Below are 17,675 nucleotides of genomic sequence, written 5' to 3' on the forward strand. Positions count from 1 at the left end.
CAAGTTTTGCACCAGCAAGCACCACATAAATTTTATTCATAAAATGTAAAAGTCTAGTTTAATGATTTATTAAACAGTTCTTAAGATACTTTCCAGCTCAGGGAGTGTCTGAAAACATCTTGGCAGTGATGTAATAATGAGAAATGTGAGCGTGTATAAAAAGCCTGGACGGGTGTTTATGGGCCAAGAGGCGCCTGGCGTGCAGCTGTGGTTATCACATTTAGCAGTGCGTGTGCAATCTTGTCCTGCCGGCCGCGCCAATCCATCTGTTCACCACATGTTGTCGCGACAGCGCCAGGATGAGAGGGGCGGGGTGGGGTGTTGTTGCTGGGTGCTGGTTGCCAAGTGCTGGGTGGAGGATGTAAAACAATCATTTAGCACAAACACACAATCTGGAGCAAATAAACGTCATGCCTGCTAATTCCAGTAAAGACACTATCTGTAAAACCGGCCTTATTTCTGTTCATATTCTGGAATTGCTGATCTCAGCATAGTTCTTATCTGTGAGTGCTGAAATATCACCACACCAAACGAGATGTCTGTAATTAGCATATTTGAGCAATTTAGCATAATTAATAAGGATTTATGTGAATTTCTCTCATTAGCGTGGCTGCGCAAATGAACATGAGTGTGAAAGAGAGAAGTAACTTTATGCCTTTCAGGGATATTTCTTAGCCATTTCAATAGTCACCCAAAAGATAAAATGCCAAATTCAGATCCAGTTCAGATTCAGATCAGTTCAGTTCACATAGAAATTCAGTTCAAATTGAGTTCAGTTCACTTTAAATGTTGGATTACCATTTCTGGGTCATCTGAGCTTTAAAATACCGGCAGAAATAAAAAAGTCTGATTCAGTTCAGATGCAATTCAGTTCACTTTATTTTAGATTTAGTTCATTGAGATTTCTAGGGTCATTCGATGTTTAAAATGCCATCATTAAATTCTGATTCAGTTTTGAATTTCACCTGCATTAAATTCAGTTTTGTGATTCTGATGATCCATGCTGCCAGGCAGTTGAATGTCAAAGCAAATCACTTGTCAGGAATCACCATACTGATAACAACCGGCTGACTGTACATTATCCTGCTTATTACACGGCTACTAATCAAATAAATAAATACATTTACTTAAAATATCGATTTGCGCTGAAATTATGTGATTATGTGAGAAAATAAATAAATAGCTTAACTGCTGAAATCCACCTCCGTTGGCATTCTGTTGATGTTTATTTTGTAATTAATTACCTACTGACTCCTCATTATTTAGCTCATTAAAAGTTGCCAAATATATAAATAAATGCACATGAAACATTGATTTAAATGTAAATTATTTTATTAGCTTTCTTGTAGAGATCGCACATATGCTCACAAATACCTGGATGACTGGTCTGATACTTGGATGTGCGGTTGTTACAGAGAACTATCAGACCACTAGATGGCGCCATTGACAATACAGAATGGAGAATTCCAGAGAGCCGTGTAATACGACCTTATAGTGCAGCCTTGCTAATTATATTTCCACCTTTTAGACTTTTGTTTATGTGTTTTTGGTGGTAGCATTTGTGGTTCTTCATAGGGTTGTTTTGTTAAAAGCACCTAATGTTGACATTTCCAGTTCCGGCATTGTTTTTATCATTCAGATTCAAAGAAATGCTGCTGTATTTCTTCATTAATTGGCTGACTGAGAAGGATATGCGGTATAACAATTCTGATATGAGGCCAGTGTGATTTCTCTTAGAAAATTCTGTTTTTAGAAAGAGTAGAAATCCATTGGTTTTATGAAAAGTGTAAAAATGACAACCTCTCTTTTTGGCTCTCTCTTTCAAATTCACTTCAGTTCAAATCAGTTAATTTGATTTCAGCCTCAGGTCTTATCTAGAGACCAGAATATCATAGAAAATTTGAGGGTAGGCTCTTTTGACTTGGACTAGTAAGCAACCATCAAGCAAAGCCATTGCAACCACCCAGAACACCCTAGCAACCCCATAGCAACATGCTAAAAACCCTCTGTGGCTTTCTCCATTTCAGTCTCTTTCTTTGTCCCAATTTCGTCCTCTTTCTTGTTTTCTGTTGACATTTCATGGTTTTTCTGTCTGTATGTACATTCATGCTTTATGATATGGTACTGGTTTGTATGGTTTGAAACAGAACTACATAACATTTCTCACTTTTCTGTTTTCCTCATATTCTCTATCTCTGTTTCTGATAGTAGTTTATGTGCTGGGTTGTGTTTTATGTTGTGTTTTAAGACTTTTCTGGACCATGGCAGTACTGTAGGTCTTATACAATTTGTAAAAGCAGATATAAAATAGCCACATCACAATGCTACTCTAACACAAGACTTAACTAGCAGACTTTTGCGTTTCAGCGTTTATGTGTCTGCTGATAATGGCCGGCAAACAAAAATGTCTGTTTCGTTGTTGCATTTGTGAATTTTTCACAGATGTCACAAAATTCCTTGGTTCTTCGTGACCTTCAAGTGTGTGTTTCACAGTTTACTTCTGCTATTTAGTCTTAATCTAGTTTAGATTCAGCTCAGATCAGATTTAAATAAATTCAGTTCGGATTCAAATTTGTTCAGATTCTGTTCAGGTTCAGTCCAGAATTAGTTCAGTTAAGTTCAGATTCAAATGAGTTCAGATTCAGTCCAGATTTAATTCAGTTCAGATTAAGTCCAGATCCAGAATTAGTTCTGTTCAGATTCAACTGATTTCAGATTATGTTCAGTTCAGATTCAGTCCAGATTTAGTTCAGTTCAAATTCAATTGAGTTCAGATTCTGTTTAGTTCATGTTCAGTTCAGATTTAGTCCAGATTTAGTTCAGTTGATAATTTGTTGAGTTCAGATTCTGTTCATTTCATATATAATTGAGTTCAGATTCTGTTTAGTTCAAATTCAGTTCATATTCAGTCCAGATTTAGTTCAGTTGATATTTAGTTGAGTTTAGATTTAGTTCATTTCAGATTCAATCGAGTTCATATTCTGTTGTGTTCAGATTCAGTTCAGATTCAAATGAATTCAGATTCTTATCAGTTCAGATTCAGTCCAGATTTAATTCAGTTCAGATTTAATTGAGCTCAGATTCTTGTCAGTTCAGATTCAGTTCAGATTTAAATGAATTTTGATTTTGTGCAGTTCAGATTCAGTCCAGCTCAGATTTGGTTACGTTTAGATCAGATTCATTTCAACCTAGATACAGTTTAACTCAGTTTACATTCAGTTCAATTGAGTTTGTTCTGTCATTTTCAATGTACTTTTTTGCCATGACTGTGGTCAAAGCAGTACTTAACAAAACAATCTCTCAGCAGCGAAATCGGTATTGATAGCATCAGAAATAACACACATTGGCATTGAACATTAAGAACCAAAGAAAGACATGGTTTAGATGTCATAGTTTGGAATACATTTTTCTGTTAATAAATATACAATGGTCTCTTTGCAGGCAAGGATAAATCAGAGAAGAACTTTGCTTTGTCGTTTGTCAAGCTGATGAGATATGACGGCACAACACTGAGAGATGGGGAGCACGATCTCATCGTATATAAGGTAAAACACACACACCCACAAAAAGAGGGATGTGAGCTGTGTACTGAAGCTGCTTGTTCTCGTTTGTCTTTTGTTTAACCTTTGACATCACAATGTAATCATTACACAATTAATCTCTGTCCACGTGCTCATCTCTTCAGAACGTCACCTGGTCAAGTCATTATTGAGCTATGCAAATAAACCCACATGCTGTGAGCAAAGTCAAAGCTTTAATGCTGATTTGGAAATTGTTTTATTGCTTTTTTAAGAGTGGCACAAAAAGTAGAAAAATACAAAGTGTCCAAGTGTTGTTTTTGGATTTGCAGGCCGATGCCAAGAAATTGGAGGACTCGTCCTTGTATCTCAACTTGGCCTCCAGCAAACCAGAGATGGAAGAGAAGATTCTTTCTTCAGGGAAGAACACGCAGAATCTCGGGAGCTTCACCATCAGCAAAGACTCGTTCCAGATCTCTACGTTGGTGTGCTCCACTAAACTCACACAGAACGGTGAGACACATACAAACTAAGCCAATGAGACTAATAACATGAACTAAGAATGTAAATTAGAAAGAAAGAAAGAATGACAACTTTAAAGCAGTGGTTCTCTGTATTCAGTGTAGTCTGGGTCATATTTTCCATTTACCTTGTGTAGTTTTGTTTATGGTTTTTGAGGGTGAGGGCATGTCACACGACCTGTCCATGTTGGCATCTACCTAATTTGGCTAACTTCTACCATGTGATGGATGATTTTGCACTAAAATACCATTGTGAAACGAGTTTGATTGGACATATGGCCTTTGACGTAACCAACAAAAGATTTGGGAAGTTTTTATCCTCCCTTTTAAAAGTTGATAAGCCTATTTTTTTGCTCTCCTAACTATAAATATTTATATGGTTAGTAGTTGCATTTTAGTATTTGCATTTAGCTTCGTTTCCCCAGCTTTCTGTGACCCAATCAAAACAGACCTGCGATACATTTTTTTAACAGTTTACAATAAGGTTCTATTCGTTTACCTAGTTATTGAATTAGATGTCATGAACAATGATTTTTAACAACATTTATTAATTTTGGTTAATGTTAATTTATCAAAATACTATTGTTTATTGCTTGGTCATGTTAGTTCATAATGCATTAACTAATGTTATCATTGACATTTTAATGTTTAAGAAGTGAACTTCTTGATTTGAGATTTTTTGCTGTAAAATGTAATTCCTTGCAAAAGACAAAGACAGTAAATAGACATGTTTTTCAATTGCATTGCCTTTGCTAGCTGCAAACAAAAACAAACATTCAGCTTGACCACTGTAGTCCTTTTTACAAACCAGTTAAAATGACGGAAGATTCATTTATAGGTTGACATGACTGATGAGTCGTTTTTTTAGAACATTGTCAATAAGATCATGCAAAATAATTGAACATGTCACCATCTGGTCAGACAGAAATGTTCTAAATGCCACTTGCGTCGGATACATGTGTCTGTCTGACTGCACCAGGTTCATTTACAGGCGACAATACAGAGTAACCAAGTGAAAGCTAAATCCACCGTTACGGCAGTGATGTATGGAGTCACTGCAGGGAGTCATGCAAATCGCTAGTTCTGTGACTGCACGGATGAAGACAAATGAAAGAAGGTGAAAAGGAGTGAAAGCATCATTAGAAATAACAACAACAGCAACAACAACAGGGAAGGAACAAAGATTTTTTTGGGAAAACAATAAAACAAAAAACCTAAACCCGGTTGGAGCCTTGTTTAGCGGCTAGTTGAAAAATTAAAAGTGCACATTTTTTTATTTTTTTTTTTTTTTACAAGTAATAGTAGAATAGTATGAAAATAATATTGTAACAGGTAAAGGATGGGCAAGGAGGAGGCGGGAATAGGCTGAACAGTAAACAAAGTTTAATAAGAAACTCAACATAAAACAAACATAAACAGATACACATGCAACGCGGCCACGTGCGTCTCTCTCTCTCTCTCTCTCTCTCTCTCTCTCTCTCTCTCTCTCGAACCGGCATCTCCGGCTGCCCCTTATCTCGCTCTTCTGCTGATCAGCTGATTCAGCGCCGGCCGTGCTCCATCACGGCTCGACCACGCCCTTCTCCTTGTCACAGAAATACACTCAAACGAGATTCTGCTTTCATTCAGATCATACTCAATTTCTAATGATTTTGTTTCTCTTTTTTTTTTGGAACATATAAAGGGAAGTCTGAAATCCTTGTAAATCGTATAATCAAGATACTGTATTATGTAAAAAAAAAAAAAAAAAAAAAAAAAAAAAAATTTTGGAAAATAATTTCTGGAGCATGTTCTGAAAAATTCTCATTACTAGAAATCCGAGAAGCTGATTATTTTGAAAAGTAATTTATATTAATTTGAATTTTACATGTCAACATTTGGTAGAGGCTCATTACCGAAACACACTGACCAAATTTTCATCTTTTGATTATATACTTGTATAGTGTGTGTGTGTGTGTGTGTGTATATATATATATATATATATATATATATATATATACACACACACACAGTTGAAGTCAACTGTACATACATTTAGGTTGAAGTCATTAAAACTAATTTTTTAACCACTCCACAGATTTAATATTAGCAAACTAAGTCGTTTAGGACATCTACTTTGCGAATGACAAAAATAATTTTTTAAAACAATTTACAGACAGATTGTTTTAATATTTTAATTGACTATATCACAATTCCAGTGGGTCAGAAGATTACATACACTAAGTTAACTATGCCTTTATGCAGCTTAGAAAATTCCAGAAAATGTCAAGCCTTTAGACAATTAGCCAATTAACTTCTGATAGGAGGTGTACCTGTGGATGTATTTTAAGGTCTACCTTCAAGCTCAGTGCCTTTTTGCTTGACATCCTGGGAAAATCTAAAGAAATCAGGGACCACGCCGCAATCATACCTCTCAGGAAGGAGACACATTCTGTCTCCTATAGATGAACGTAGTTTGGTGCGAAAAGTGCAAATCAATCACAGAACAACAGCAAAGGACCTTTTGAAGATGCTGGAGGAAACAGGTAGACAAGTATCTATATCCACAGTAAAATGAGTCCTATATCGACATTCCCTGAAAGGCTGCTCAGCAAGGAAGAAGCCAATGCTCCAGAACCACCATAAAAAAAGCCAGACTACAGTTTGCAAGTGCACATGGGGACAAAGAACTTACTTTTTGGAGAAATGTCCTCTGGTCTGATGAAAAAAAAAAAAAAAAGAACTGTTTGGCCATAACGACCATTGTTATGTTTGGAGGAAAAAGGGTGAGGCTTGCAAGCTGAAGAACACCATCCCAACCATGAAGCATAGGGATGGCAGCATCATGTTGTGGGGTGCTTTGCTGCAGGATGGACTGGTGCACTTCACAAAATAGATGGCATTAGGAAGGAAAATTATGTGAATATACTGAAGCAACATCTCAAGACATCAGCCAAGAAGTTAAAGCTGGGTCGCAGTTGGGACTTCCAAATGGACAGTGACACCAGGCATACCTCCAAAGTTGTGGCATAATGGCACACAAAGGACAACAAAGTCAAGGTATTGGAGTGGCTATCACAAAGCCCTTACTTCAATCTGAACTGAAAAAGTGTGTGCGTGCAAGGAGGCCTACAAACCTGACTTAGTTACACCAGTTCTGTCTGGAATGGGCCAAAATTCCAGCAACTTATTGTGAGAAGCTTTTGGAAGGCTACCCAAAATGTTTGACCCAAGTTAAACAATTTAAAGGCAATGCTACCAAATACTAACAAAATGTGTATAAACTTCTGACCCATTGGGAATGTGATGAAAGAAATAAAAGCTAAAATAAATAATTCTCTCTATTATTATTCTGACATTTCACATTCTTTTTTTTTCAATTTGGAATGCTCAATTCCCATTGTTCTCTAAGTCCTCGTGGCGACGTAGTGCCTCAATCCGGGTAGCGGAGGACGAATCTCAGTCAATCCGCACATCTTATCACGTGGCTTGTTGAGCACGTTATCGCGGAGACCTAGTGCGTGTGGAGGCTTTGCGCTGTTCTCTGCAGCAGCCACACATTATAGCGACCATGAGGAGGTTATCCCATGTGACTCTACCCTCCCTAGCAACTGGGCCAATTTGGTTGCTAAGGAGACCTGGCTGGAGTCACTCAGCACGCCCTAGATTCGAACTCGTGACTCCAGGGGTGGTATTCAGCCCAGTCCCCTGACATTTCACATTCTTAAAATAGTGATCCTAACTGACCTAAGACATGGAATGTTTTCTACGATTATAGAAAAATAAATAAATAAAATAATTGTGAAAAACTGAGTTTAAATGTATTTGGTTAAGGTGTATGTAAACTTCTAACTTCAACTGATATATATATATATATATATATTTAGGTAGTTGTTTTAAAACTATGTCTAATGGTTTATCTAAAGATAAATTACCAGATTTGGCATTTGATAATTGTAAAAATGTCCTTGTATGTCTAAATTCTCAATGGAATAGTTCACCCCAAAATTAAAATTCTCTCATCATTTACACACCCTCATGCCATCTCAGATGTGTATGACTTTCTTTCTTCTGCTGAAGACAAATTAAGAATTTTAGAAGAATATCTCAGCTCTCTAGGCCCATACAATGCAAGTGAGTGGTGACTTACATTTTGATGTTCCAAAAAGCACAAAAGCAGCTTAAAATCATGATCGTTCCTAGAGACTGGAGTGGCAAGATGTACAGTGAAAAAAAAGAGAGTTAAATTTCGGTCTGTTCTCACCCAAAACCGATTGGATCGCTTCAGAAGACATGGATTAAACCACTGAAGTCTTACATTTATTCTGACTTTATTTGCTTTTTGGAGCTCCACTTGCATTTTATGGACCTACAAATTTGAGATATTCTTCTAAAAATCATCTTTTTTAATTTATTTTATTTTTGTGCATGAGTTGAGCAAAAGATGCAAAATTTCTGCTTCAGTTAATATTAATGCTGATTTGACAAGCTTTTGGAACGTAATTGCGGCAACCAGTTTTGGAGAATTTTGTGTTTCTGCATTCAATTACAGTACATAGTTGTACTTGAATGCCTGTTGGCTACATAGTCAATGTGTCCCCCTACATGCTGAAAAATACATGTTTTCAGTTGTCGTTTGTAATATTGTACAGCATTGTGCCAAAAACAGCGGCTTGTCCATCATGCAAATGAGACACTCTGAGACACTCAAAACCGAAGCTAGCAAAACACATAATTCTGTCCAGAATGCCGGGATGTTTTCTGCTTTCATTTGAAAGCTCCCTTGCTAGATGAAGACGCAAACGGCGTGAAACATTGATACGTTTTTCACTTTGCAGCATGTGGGATCTGAGAGGTTTAAAGGCCATCTTTTTCCCTGCTGGATGACAGCATAATTCCTCACACATACCGTGTTACAGAGCCGTCCGTGCCTGTGAATTGATTAGCAAGGTGCTAACAACCTGCATGACTATTAATGTGTGGTTTTACATGACCCCAGGGCAGTTTAGACAGCACTTTAATGAAGACCTTTGTCAAAACAACTCTAGTTGCTGTCCGTTAACAAGGTAACAGTGACTGTAATGAGGACGCTAAGGATTCATAAGGCCGAGTTCTGCAGACTGCAGAAGACATTAGCATATACACGTAGGGTTTTTTTTATTGCTAGTGTAGGCCACAGAAACCATTTTAGCCTTTGAGGTCTTGTCCTTCAATGCCAACTGTGCTTTCTAAGAAAATAATGTGTCAAAAAGAGTGGAATACGGGCTTTAGCACAATTAAACACTCATTAGCATATTGAGCAGTGGAACCCTGCTGACATGCCACACAAACGGTTTCAGGTGTCTGTCTGCGTCGCAGGTAGAAATCAATGCAATCTGCAGGAGTTTTGGCTGTTCACTGTGTTTGTGACTCTTTGTGAATTGTTTGCCTGTAAATGCATTTGTGAATAGTGTCTTTTGTTAGTATATTTTACTGCTGGGGCATTTTCTCTGAGAAGGCTAAACGTTCAGATGAGAAAATAATTGACAGTACAAAAAAAAAAAAAAAATATATATATATAATATATATATATATATATATATATATATATATATTATTAGAATTAGTTTTATCAGTCGTTTTAGGGTTTACAGCGTTACGTTGTCATGGCAACAAAGTTGTTAAATCGGATATAACTTTACACAGAAAAGGTTAGTAAATGATTTTGATTTATCTCACTAAAATCATGTTAACACTCAAATTATATATGTCTTGTGGCTATACATTTAACACTGTGTATATTTTAATGTTTACATTTGCTTTTTATTTGAAAGAAAACAAGGGACGAGTTTAAATGTTTTTTGTGGTAAACAACATTATGCCACAAATGCTGTCAATTGAGCTCAACTTGTATTGAACTCTGAATATTCCTGTAAACAACTCACACTCACTTTCGTTCACATCCAAATCAAAATTACCTTGAAATTACTTGACATGATGATCTGTGTGTGAGCTGGTTTTTAGTGACAACTTTTGGTTGAAATGATCTTTAAAAATTCTTATCCAGTAGTCACAGATGACTGGAGATGGAGATTCATTGGTCAAAAGGCGTGGGGACCCTGAATGTTTTTTAAATTTTTTTTTTTATAAATGCATCAACTAGTATAATAATATAAACATGATACTATTATAGTATTGGTTTCTTGTTAATAACACTATGTAACACATTTTTTGTTCCTGGGTAGTACGTGTTATTTCCTAATTGCTTATGCCTCAAAAGTATAGAAAATGATTCCCCACAAACTTTGCTTTTGTGACCAGGACAGTGATATTTTGAAATGTACCTATTTCCAATGAGAAAACGGGTGAATTTGTGTCTTTTCGTTCACATAAAGTCAGAAAAACAACAACATATGAATCCAAATTAACATGTATTTATACTAAAGTAATACAAAAATGACTACAAAAGATTTAGAAGTGAGTAGTTTTTTGAGATTTACGATTACATTGTAAATCACTGTAACGAATCAGCCCCCAAATGTAGTCTCCCATCATGTTCTCATTATACTGTCCTTGGTAGCTCCCATGTTCTTCTTGAATTTATCAAGATGAGCATCAAGGATATGGACTCTGAGGGACACCCAACAGCCCATTATGCCGTAGTTCTTCACCAGAGTCTCAACCAGCTCCACATAGTTTTCGGCCTTGTGATTGCCCAGAAAGCCCCGAACCACTGTCGACAAAGCTGTTCCAAGCTGCTTTCTCCTTACTAGTGAGCTTCTTGAGGAATTCATTGCACTCCAGGATCTTCTTTATCTGTGGTCAGACGAAGACACCGGCTTTGACCTTAGCCTCAGACAGCTTAGGGAAGAAGTCTTGAAGGTACTTGAAGGCTGCCGACTCCTTATTTAGAGCTCTGACAAATTGTTTCATATGGCCCAATTTGATGTGCAGTGGTGGCATCAGCACCTTCCGGGGGTCCAACAGGGGCTCCCACTTGACGTTGTTCCTCCCCACAGAGAACTCGGTCCGCTGTGGCCAGTCCCGCCTGTGGTAGTGCGCCATGGTGTCCCTGCTGTCCCAAAGGCAAAGATAGCAGGAAACTTGGTAAAACCGTCTTGGAGACCCATCAGGAATGCCACCATTTTGAAGTCTCCTATAACCTCCCAGCCATACTCATCATACTTCAAGGTGTCCAGCAAGGTCTGTATCCACTTAGGCAGCTGGAACTAAACTGAACTGGTGGGCTTAAGGCCCCTGTATTTATACTACTATTTATATTGCTGGAAAGTTCTAGAAGTTACTCCAAGTTTACTCAGCACTGAATCTATCTGGAATGTTCTGGAAATAGGTACATTTCAAAATATCACTGTCCTGGTCACAAAAGCAAAGTTTGTGGGAAATAATAGCCATTTTCTATACTTCTGAGGCATAAGCAATTAGGAAATAACACATTACCCAGGAATAAAAAAATAAAATAACAATTTGTTACACAGTGTAATGTAAGATAAATTTGTTCCATATGCTATCAACCTGGAAATCACTTAAACATCAAATGGAACAGGAATTTAAACTGGACATAAACAGAGAGGGGAGACATTGCCACCTTATTTCAGAAATCCACAGGCACTGTTTTTCAAAGTAGGTCTCTGCCGAACAACAATGGGTGTTTCCCAATCTGTGGGCGTTTTCAAACCGGGTTGGGCTTTTTTCAGCTATCCAATGATAGTAGCGACTCACAATGTAGTAATTAGTGGACATTTACATTTCTGAAAATTTGGCATTGAGTTTCTGAACTAACCAATGAAAGTAGAGGATGTCAGTGTTGTAGACAAATCGTGCAAAGCGGTTGAAAAATGCCCACTTCAAATCTTGGTTTGAAAATGCCCATTGATTGGGAAACGCCAATTGTTGTTCTGCAGAGACGCAAGTATTTTGCTTTTAACATTTTTTTAATTAAATTCCTCCACTCTGCATCAAAAAGGTAAACCCTCTCTCAACCAGTAATAAAGAGGAATGATTCGTTTTTAATAAAGAATGACGATGCAGACTGTATCTCTCCCTCTCTCGCCTCGTCTTTCTCAGATTTTCTCTCTAACTTTCTCTTTATTAAACCCGCAGGCTGGAGTTTTAAATATTTGAATCTTTAACTCTCTGAACATCTCACCCACACAGCCACACATCTTGCTGGTGTGACGTGATGATGTGAAATAGCACCCAACTGAAATCCTCTTCATATTTTAGTACAGGGTCTTGAGCGTTGCATCTTAACTAAGTGTTATATTTTTGTTGTTAAGCCTTATGATTGGCAAAACCTGCTAAACAAGCTTTAAATCAGTATCTGCAACTTTAAGGCCAAATTATACTTCGGTTTCCGTTTGCCGCTTTGTCTCGCTCAGTCTGTGCATATTTTCCACGTGCAGCACAGTTTTTCTAGACACATTGGCAGTTCGCACCTTTGCATGTCGTCTGCACATGCGGCAGGAGCTGACTACTAAAATACTATCACAAAGCAAAAGTCGTAATGTGCATGAATCGAACGTGTTGCGATCAGCATACTTTGAAAGGCTGAGCGCTCCACTCTGACTGAGACGGAAGTATTCTGTAGCCTTTCTTTGCGTCACACTCCATTTCCCCATCTGTTGGCAGGGTGTCTTCCACAAAAGCACACACGGGTCAGATTATGATGTTTCATTATACAAAAATGGATGGATTTTTAATTTATTTTAGCTGGTTTTTCAAACAGTCGTTGTAATTTAGTTTATTTTCTTTTTTTATTTTAGTTTACACCTTTTTTTGTTTTATTTATTAATTGTTTTCATCTTAGGTTATTATTGTATACAAACATGATTATCTATTTAGTTGTTTATTCATTTATTTTAATTAGTTTTTCAACCACTCTTTTTTGTTTCCCTTGTTATTTTGTAATTTGCACAAGTTTATTTTGGTTTAAAACATTTTTGAATTAGTTGTTTTCATCTTAGGTTATTATTGTATACAAAAGCGATTGTCTATTTTTGTTGTTTATTATTTATTTTAGTTAGTTTTTCAACCACTCTTTTTAGTTTTGTTTATTTTTGTTTATTTTTTTATTTTTATTTCAGTTTGCAAAAATGTTTTGAAATCAGTTGTTTTCGTTTAAGGTTATTATTTTATACAAAAATGGGAATTTATTTTGTTTATTAATTTATTTTAGTTAGTTTTTCAACCACTTTTAGTATTGTTTCATTTATTTTTCTTTTAATTTGCATTATTTTATTTCTGTTAAGATTTTTTTGTGTTAGGTTAGGTTGTTTATGTGTTAGGTTATTATTGGATACAAAATTATCTATTTTGGTGGTTTATTTTATTCTAGTTAGTTTTTCAACGGCTCTTTTTAGTTTTGTTCCTCTTGTTTTTCAGAACTGTTTTGAAGTCAATTGTTTTTGTCTGAGATTATTATTTTAGTTAGGCCAGGCCAATTAATTGGCTGATATTTGGCTCGTTTTGAGGTTATCACATGGACCGACAGCTGTACTGTAAATGCTCGGACGATTTACAGAACTCGATTTACAGCACTCGATTTACAGCACTCTAAACTTAGAGTATCAATTTCCCAATTTAAAATATTTTTAAGTGAAATTTTGTATAAGTAGTGTAAAATTTAAATTGTGTACTGTACATCACAGACTTGGATCAGATTAGATGCCATATTTAATTTCATGAAATCTAAAATAAGGCTGTGAGGACCAGAAGGACATTCTTCCAAAGATTTCCAATAGACTGCGATCTAAACTTGTTGGTTGTGACTTACTGTAGGACTTACAGTATGACATTGAATGGACTGTACCACAATCGTCATTTCTATTTTTATTTCTACCTACAGTATTTTTCACTGATCAAGGTCTATGGGTTTGTGTGTATATGTCAATGTGTCTCTTTGATGGCTCTTCAAAACACAACACTGGAAAAGCCACGTCTCACCGGATTACGGCACCATGGAAGTTACGTCATTTCACATTGGCTCTACTTCAAATGCTCGCTAGAATGACAAGTTTAAGGTTAAAAAGTCACTTGCTTCTGTTGCCATGACGATTGCAATGGGATTTGATTGCTTTGGGTTTTGAAAGTTCCCAAGGGAACCATGGAAACTGTAAAATTGTCTGTAGCCTACAGGTGTCAAATGACACAATCCACATCACAGAGACAAGTTCCTTTATTTGCACTCCACATTGTTAAATGTGATCCGGTGCCTCTGTCGCTTCAACAGTTCATTCATGTATAATTAATCCAATAAAGGGAAAAAAAAAAAAAAAACCATTGAGAATCTTTTTAAAGAGCCTCTCTGGCATTGTAAATCTTTTAGGATTCTGCCTGTTGGCTAGTCTGTAAAGTCTGATAGATACACTGCATAATATATACATTTGTCCAAATTCTCTTACACCTTATAATAAAATAAATTAAACTTTTGGCCAAAACTGTAGTATGTGCTGTCGATTTTGATTAATTGTCTATACTGTTGCTAATCATTAATTGCAAACTTTACATTAAAGCAGAAAGTGAAGACCAAAAGTAGTAATAGTGTTATGTATGCATGCTGTTCTAAAATATTTTTAGATGAGTTCTCTCTTTTTCTGTTGGGATGGCATGTCGTTCATCTGTGTTTTGTGTCTGTCTGTCTCCTACAGTTGATCTCCTGGGGCTTCTGAAGTGGAGATCAAACACAAGTTTACTACAGCAGAATCTACGTCACCTCATGAAGGTGGATGGAGGAGAGGTCGTCAAGGTATGTTTGAATCATCTGACGGGCAAAAACATGTAAAACCTGACAAAGGTCCTGATTTATTTAAAGCTAATGTGTTTAGACACTTTTGGGCACTTATGCCACAATTATATAATGCAAACACATTTCTACTTGAAGTGTCCAAAACGTTTTAACTATTGAAGGGCCACTGTACGTGGCTTTATATTTTAGTTTAGTTTTTTAGTTTTTTTTATTATTAAAAAAATAATAATAATTTAATGTAACTTTTTACATTACTGTACATACATACTGGCCACTGTACATTACTTTTTTTTATTTTTATTTTTTTATTTGGGAAATAACCCATACTCTGACACTTTAAAACAAGGTCAAGCTCTGTTGTTGTATTGTATGAGATGTTCACTCATTTTTCTCACGTGGATTGCGTTTAAATGCCAGTTTGCTCCTGAAGGCAGGAGGGCTTGTGGACTGATGTCTTTTACTTGTGAGAAGACAAACATGCTTGAGCTGTCAGTGACTGAGACAGAGAAAGATGGAGACAGAGATGCGTTGTGCTGTAAATGTCCCCTCACTGTCCTTGTAACATAATTTGCAGCCTCTGCTGGGTCTCTATGACACAAACATGAAACGTCCCACCACAGTGATTGCGGCAGGTGTTTCTACCTGCAGCTCATGGCTCTAAAAAGTCAAGTGAAGAGTCATGCTGAAATACTAAAGGGCTATATAAGGCACAACATGCAGCTGAATGGACTTTTTTCACAGACTGTGATGACACATTTTCGCATTTATTAAGCAGCACAAATGTACCAAACAATAAAAAAATAGAAATAATGTAATTTATTTAATGTCATAGGGTAATATATATACATATATATATATATATATATATATATATATATATATATATATATATATATATATATATATATTCACTTTCTTTTTTTATTTTTATATATACATATATATTACCCCATGACATTAAATAAATTATATATATATATATATATTTTTTTTATATTTACATTTGGAACTTTATTTGGGGTTTTTAAATAGCGCTGCCGATGGATTGACACTAAATTTGGCATATTTCTCTCCTCTGTCATAATTCATCTATTTTATCCTCCTTTGGAAAGATGTGGAAACGTAATTAATAGTAGATTTTATTTTTCTTTTAAAATAATATTTGCTTTGGTCTGTTATTCAGTGCTATCGAAGTGATGTGAAAAGGGTCCATTTAAAGTATAGCATGACCTCAACATTTTTTTTTGGGTAATATATCCCTTTAGCAAATTAATTTGATGTGCCATTGCTGTTAACATATAGAGTATTTTGGCACAGCTAGAACACTGCGTTGACCAATCAGCATCCAGGACGGGAGCTATCCGTTTTGTTTTTCTCTTTTAATGTCATCACAATTGCTTTTTAATGTTACATTTCCTAATGCCACATCATGTTGCTCCTCCCCCGGAGATGTTTTTGTGGTAGGTTATGCGCCTCAAATGGTGGCATAAATAAACCTGGCTTAAAAGCTTTTTCTTAAATGTTACAGTGCCCTTTAAACATTCCCACTCACAAAAGTGCATTTGTAGTTAAGTGATTTTTATCACAGGGTAAATTTCTGAAGAAACACCTTTTGTAAGCACACAAAGCGATTTAGCAGAATTATGACATTGTCTTCACAGTTTCATATGACATGTCTGCACTGTCTACAGAAATTCAATACAAAACTTGGCAGTTATTGGAAGGTGTTTTAGTGCACAGTGTGAGAGAAGTGTATAATCATGTTGAGTGTGACGCCCGCTGAAAACGGTAAGGAAAGTCTCTCTCTGGGTGGTGAGTGGTGAATTATCCACTCTGTGTCTGGCCAATAAATGCACAGTGAGTGTGATCATTGTGTGTGGTTCAAATACACATTCAGTTATTGTGGGTCCTGCTGTGAGTGTGTTCTGTATATTAAAAACAACAGTTGGTCAGAGTGCTCTGTTGAATTAAAGGGATAGTTCACCCAAAAATCAAGATTCTCTCATCATTTACTCACCCTCATACTATTCCTAATGTGAATGACTTTGTGTTCTACTGAACACAAATGAAGATGTTTAGTAGAATATCTCCGCTTTGTTGGTCCATTCAATGCAAGTGAATGGTTGCCAGAACTTTGAAGCTCTAAAAAGCATATAAAGGCAGCATAAAAGTAATCTAAATGACTCCAGTAGTTAAATCCATACCTTCTGAAGCTATATGATAGGTGTGGGTGAGAAACAGTTCAATGTTTAAGTCCTTTTTTACTATTAATTCTCCTCCCTGTCCAGTAGGTGGCAATATGCACAACAAATGTTAATCACCAAAAACAAAAGATTAATGTGAATGAGAAATGGGAGATTTATAGTTAAAAAAAAATAATTAAATTCCCTATTAAAGTTTTTAGTGTATTTGTTAACTTAGTCAAGAAAAGTGTCCGTGAAGAGCATACTTGAGATGAAGTATGAGACAACTGATGGTTGAGAAAAAAAAAAAAAAAAGAAAATACAATGTAAATGTCACTTGTGAGCACAACATTTTTATTGGGTGTCATTTCCAATCAAGCTGTAATTTTGCCAAATTATGCAAAAAATGTGAAAATATTATTTAACCTTGTTTATTTAGGATACATAAAATGTTATCTGTGAAATTATCCCTAGCAAGAAGTCAATCATTTGTAAAACAAATGTCATTTCCATCACTGTCATTTTCACCACAGAATTTGAGATGTGCTGGAAATGACATTGTGGAGGGAATGTTCATGACTTTCAGAAAAAATGACAAAAATGACAAATCATAAAATATACTATTGCGGAGACGTAGCGCGTGTGGAGGCTTCACGCTGTTCTCCGCGGCATCCACACACAACTCAGTACGTGCCCCACCGAGAGCGAGAACCACATTATAGCGAACGAG

General features: G+C 36.2%; 1 protein-coding gene across 1 annotated transcript in view; it reads left to right on the forward strand.

Moving 5' to 3' along the window:
* LOC127427334 (dedicator of cytokinesis protein 1-like) overlaps window positions 1-17,675 on the forward strand; it is a 321,969-nt gene that overhangs the window by 78,209 nt on the left and 226,085 nt on the right. Inside the window, exons 17-19 of the mRNA XM_051674887.1 lie at window positions 3,442-3,545; window positions 3,851-4,031; window positions 14,665-14,762. Coding sequence (XP_051530847.1) covers window positions 3,442-3,545; window positions 3,851-4,031; window positions 14,665-14,762 — 383 coding nt within the window. The remainder of the gene's footprint in view (window positions 1-3,441; window positions 3,546-3,850; window positions 4,032-14,664; window positions 14,763-17,675) is intronic.

This window comes from Myxocyprinus asiaticus, chromosome 36 (genome assembly GCF_019703515.2).
Source record: "Myxocyprinus asiaticus isolate MX2 ecotype Aquarium Trade chromosome 36, UBuf_Myxa_2, whole genome shotgun sequence".
Classification (NCBI taxonomy): domain Eukaryota; kingdom Metazoa; phylum Chordata; class Actinopteri; order Cypriniformes; family Catostomidae; genus Myxocyprinus; species Myxocyprinus asiaticus.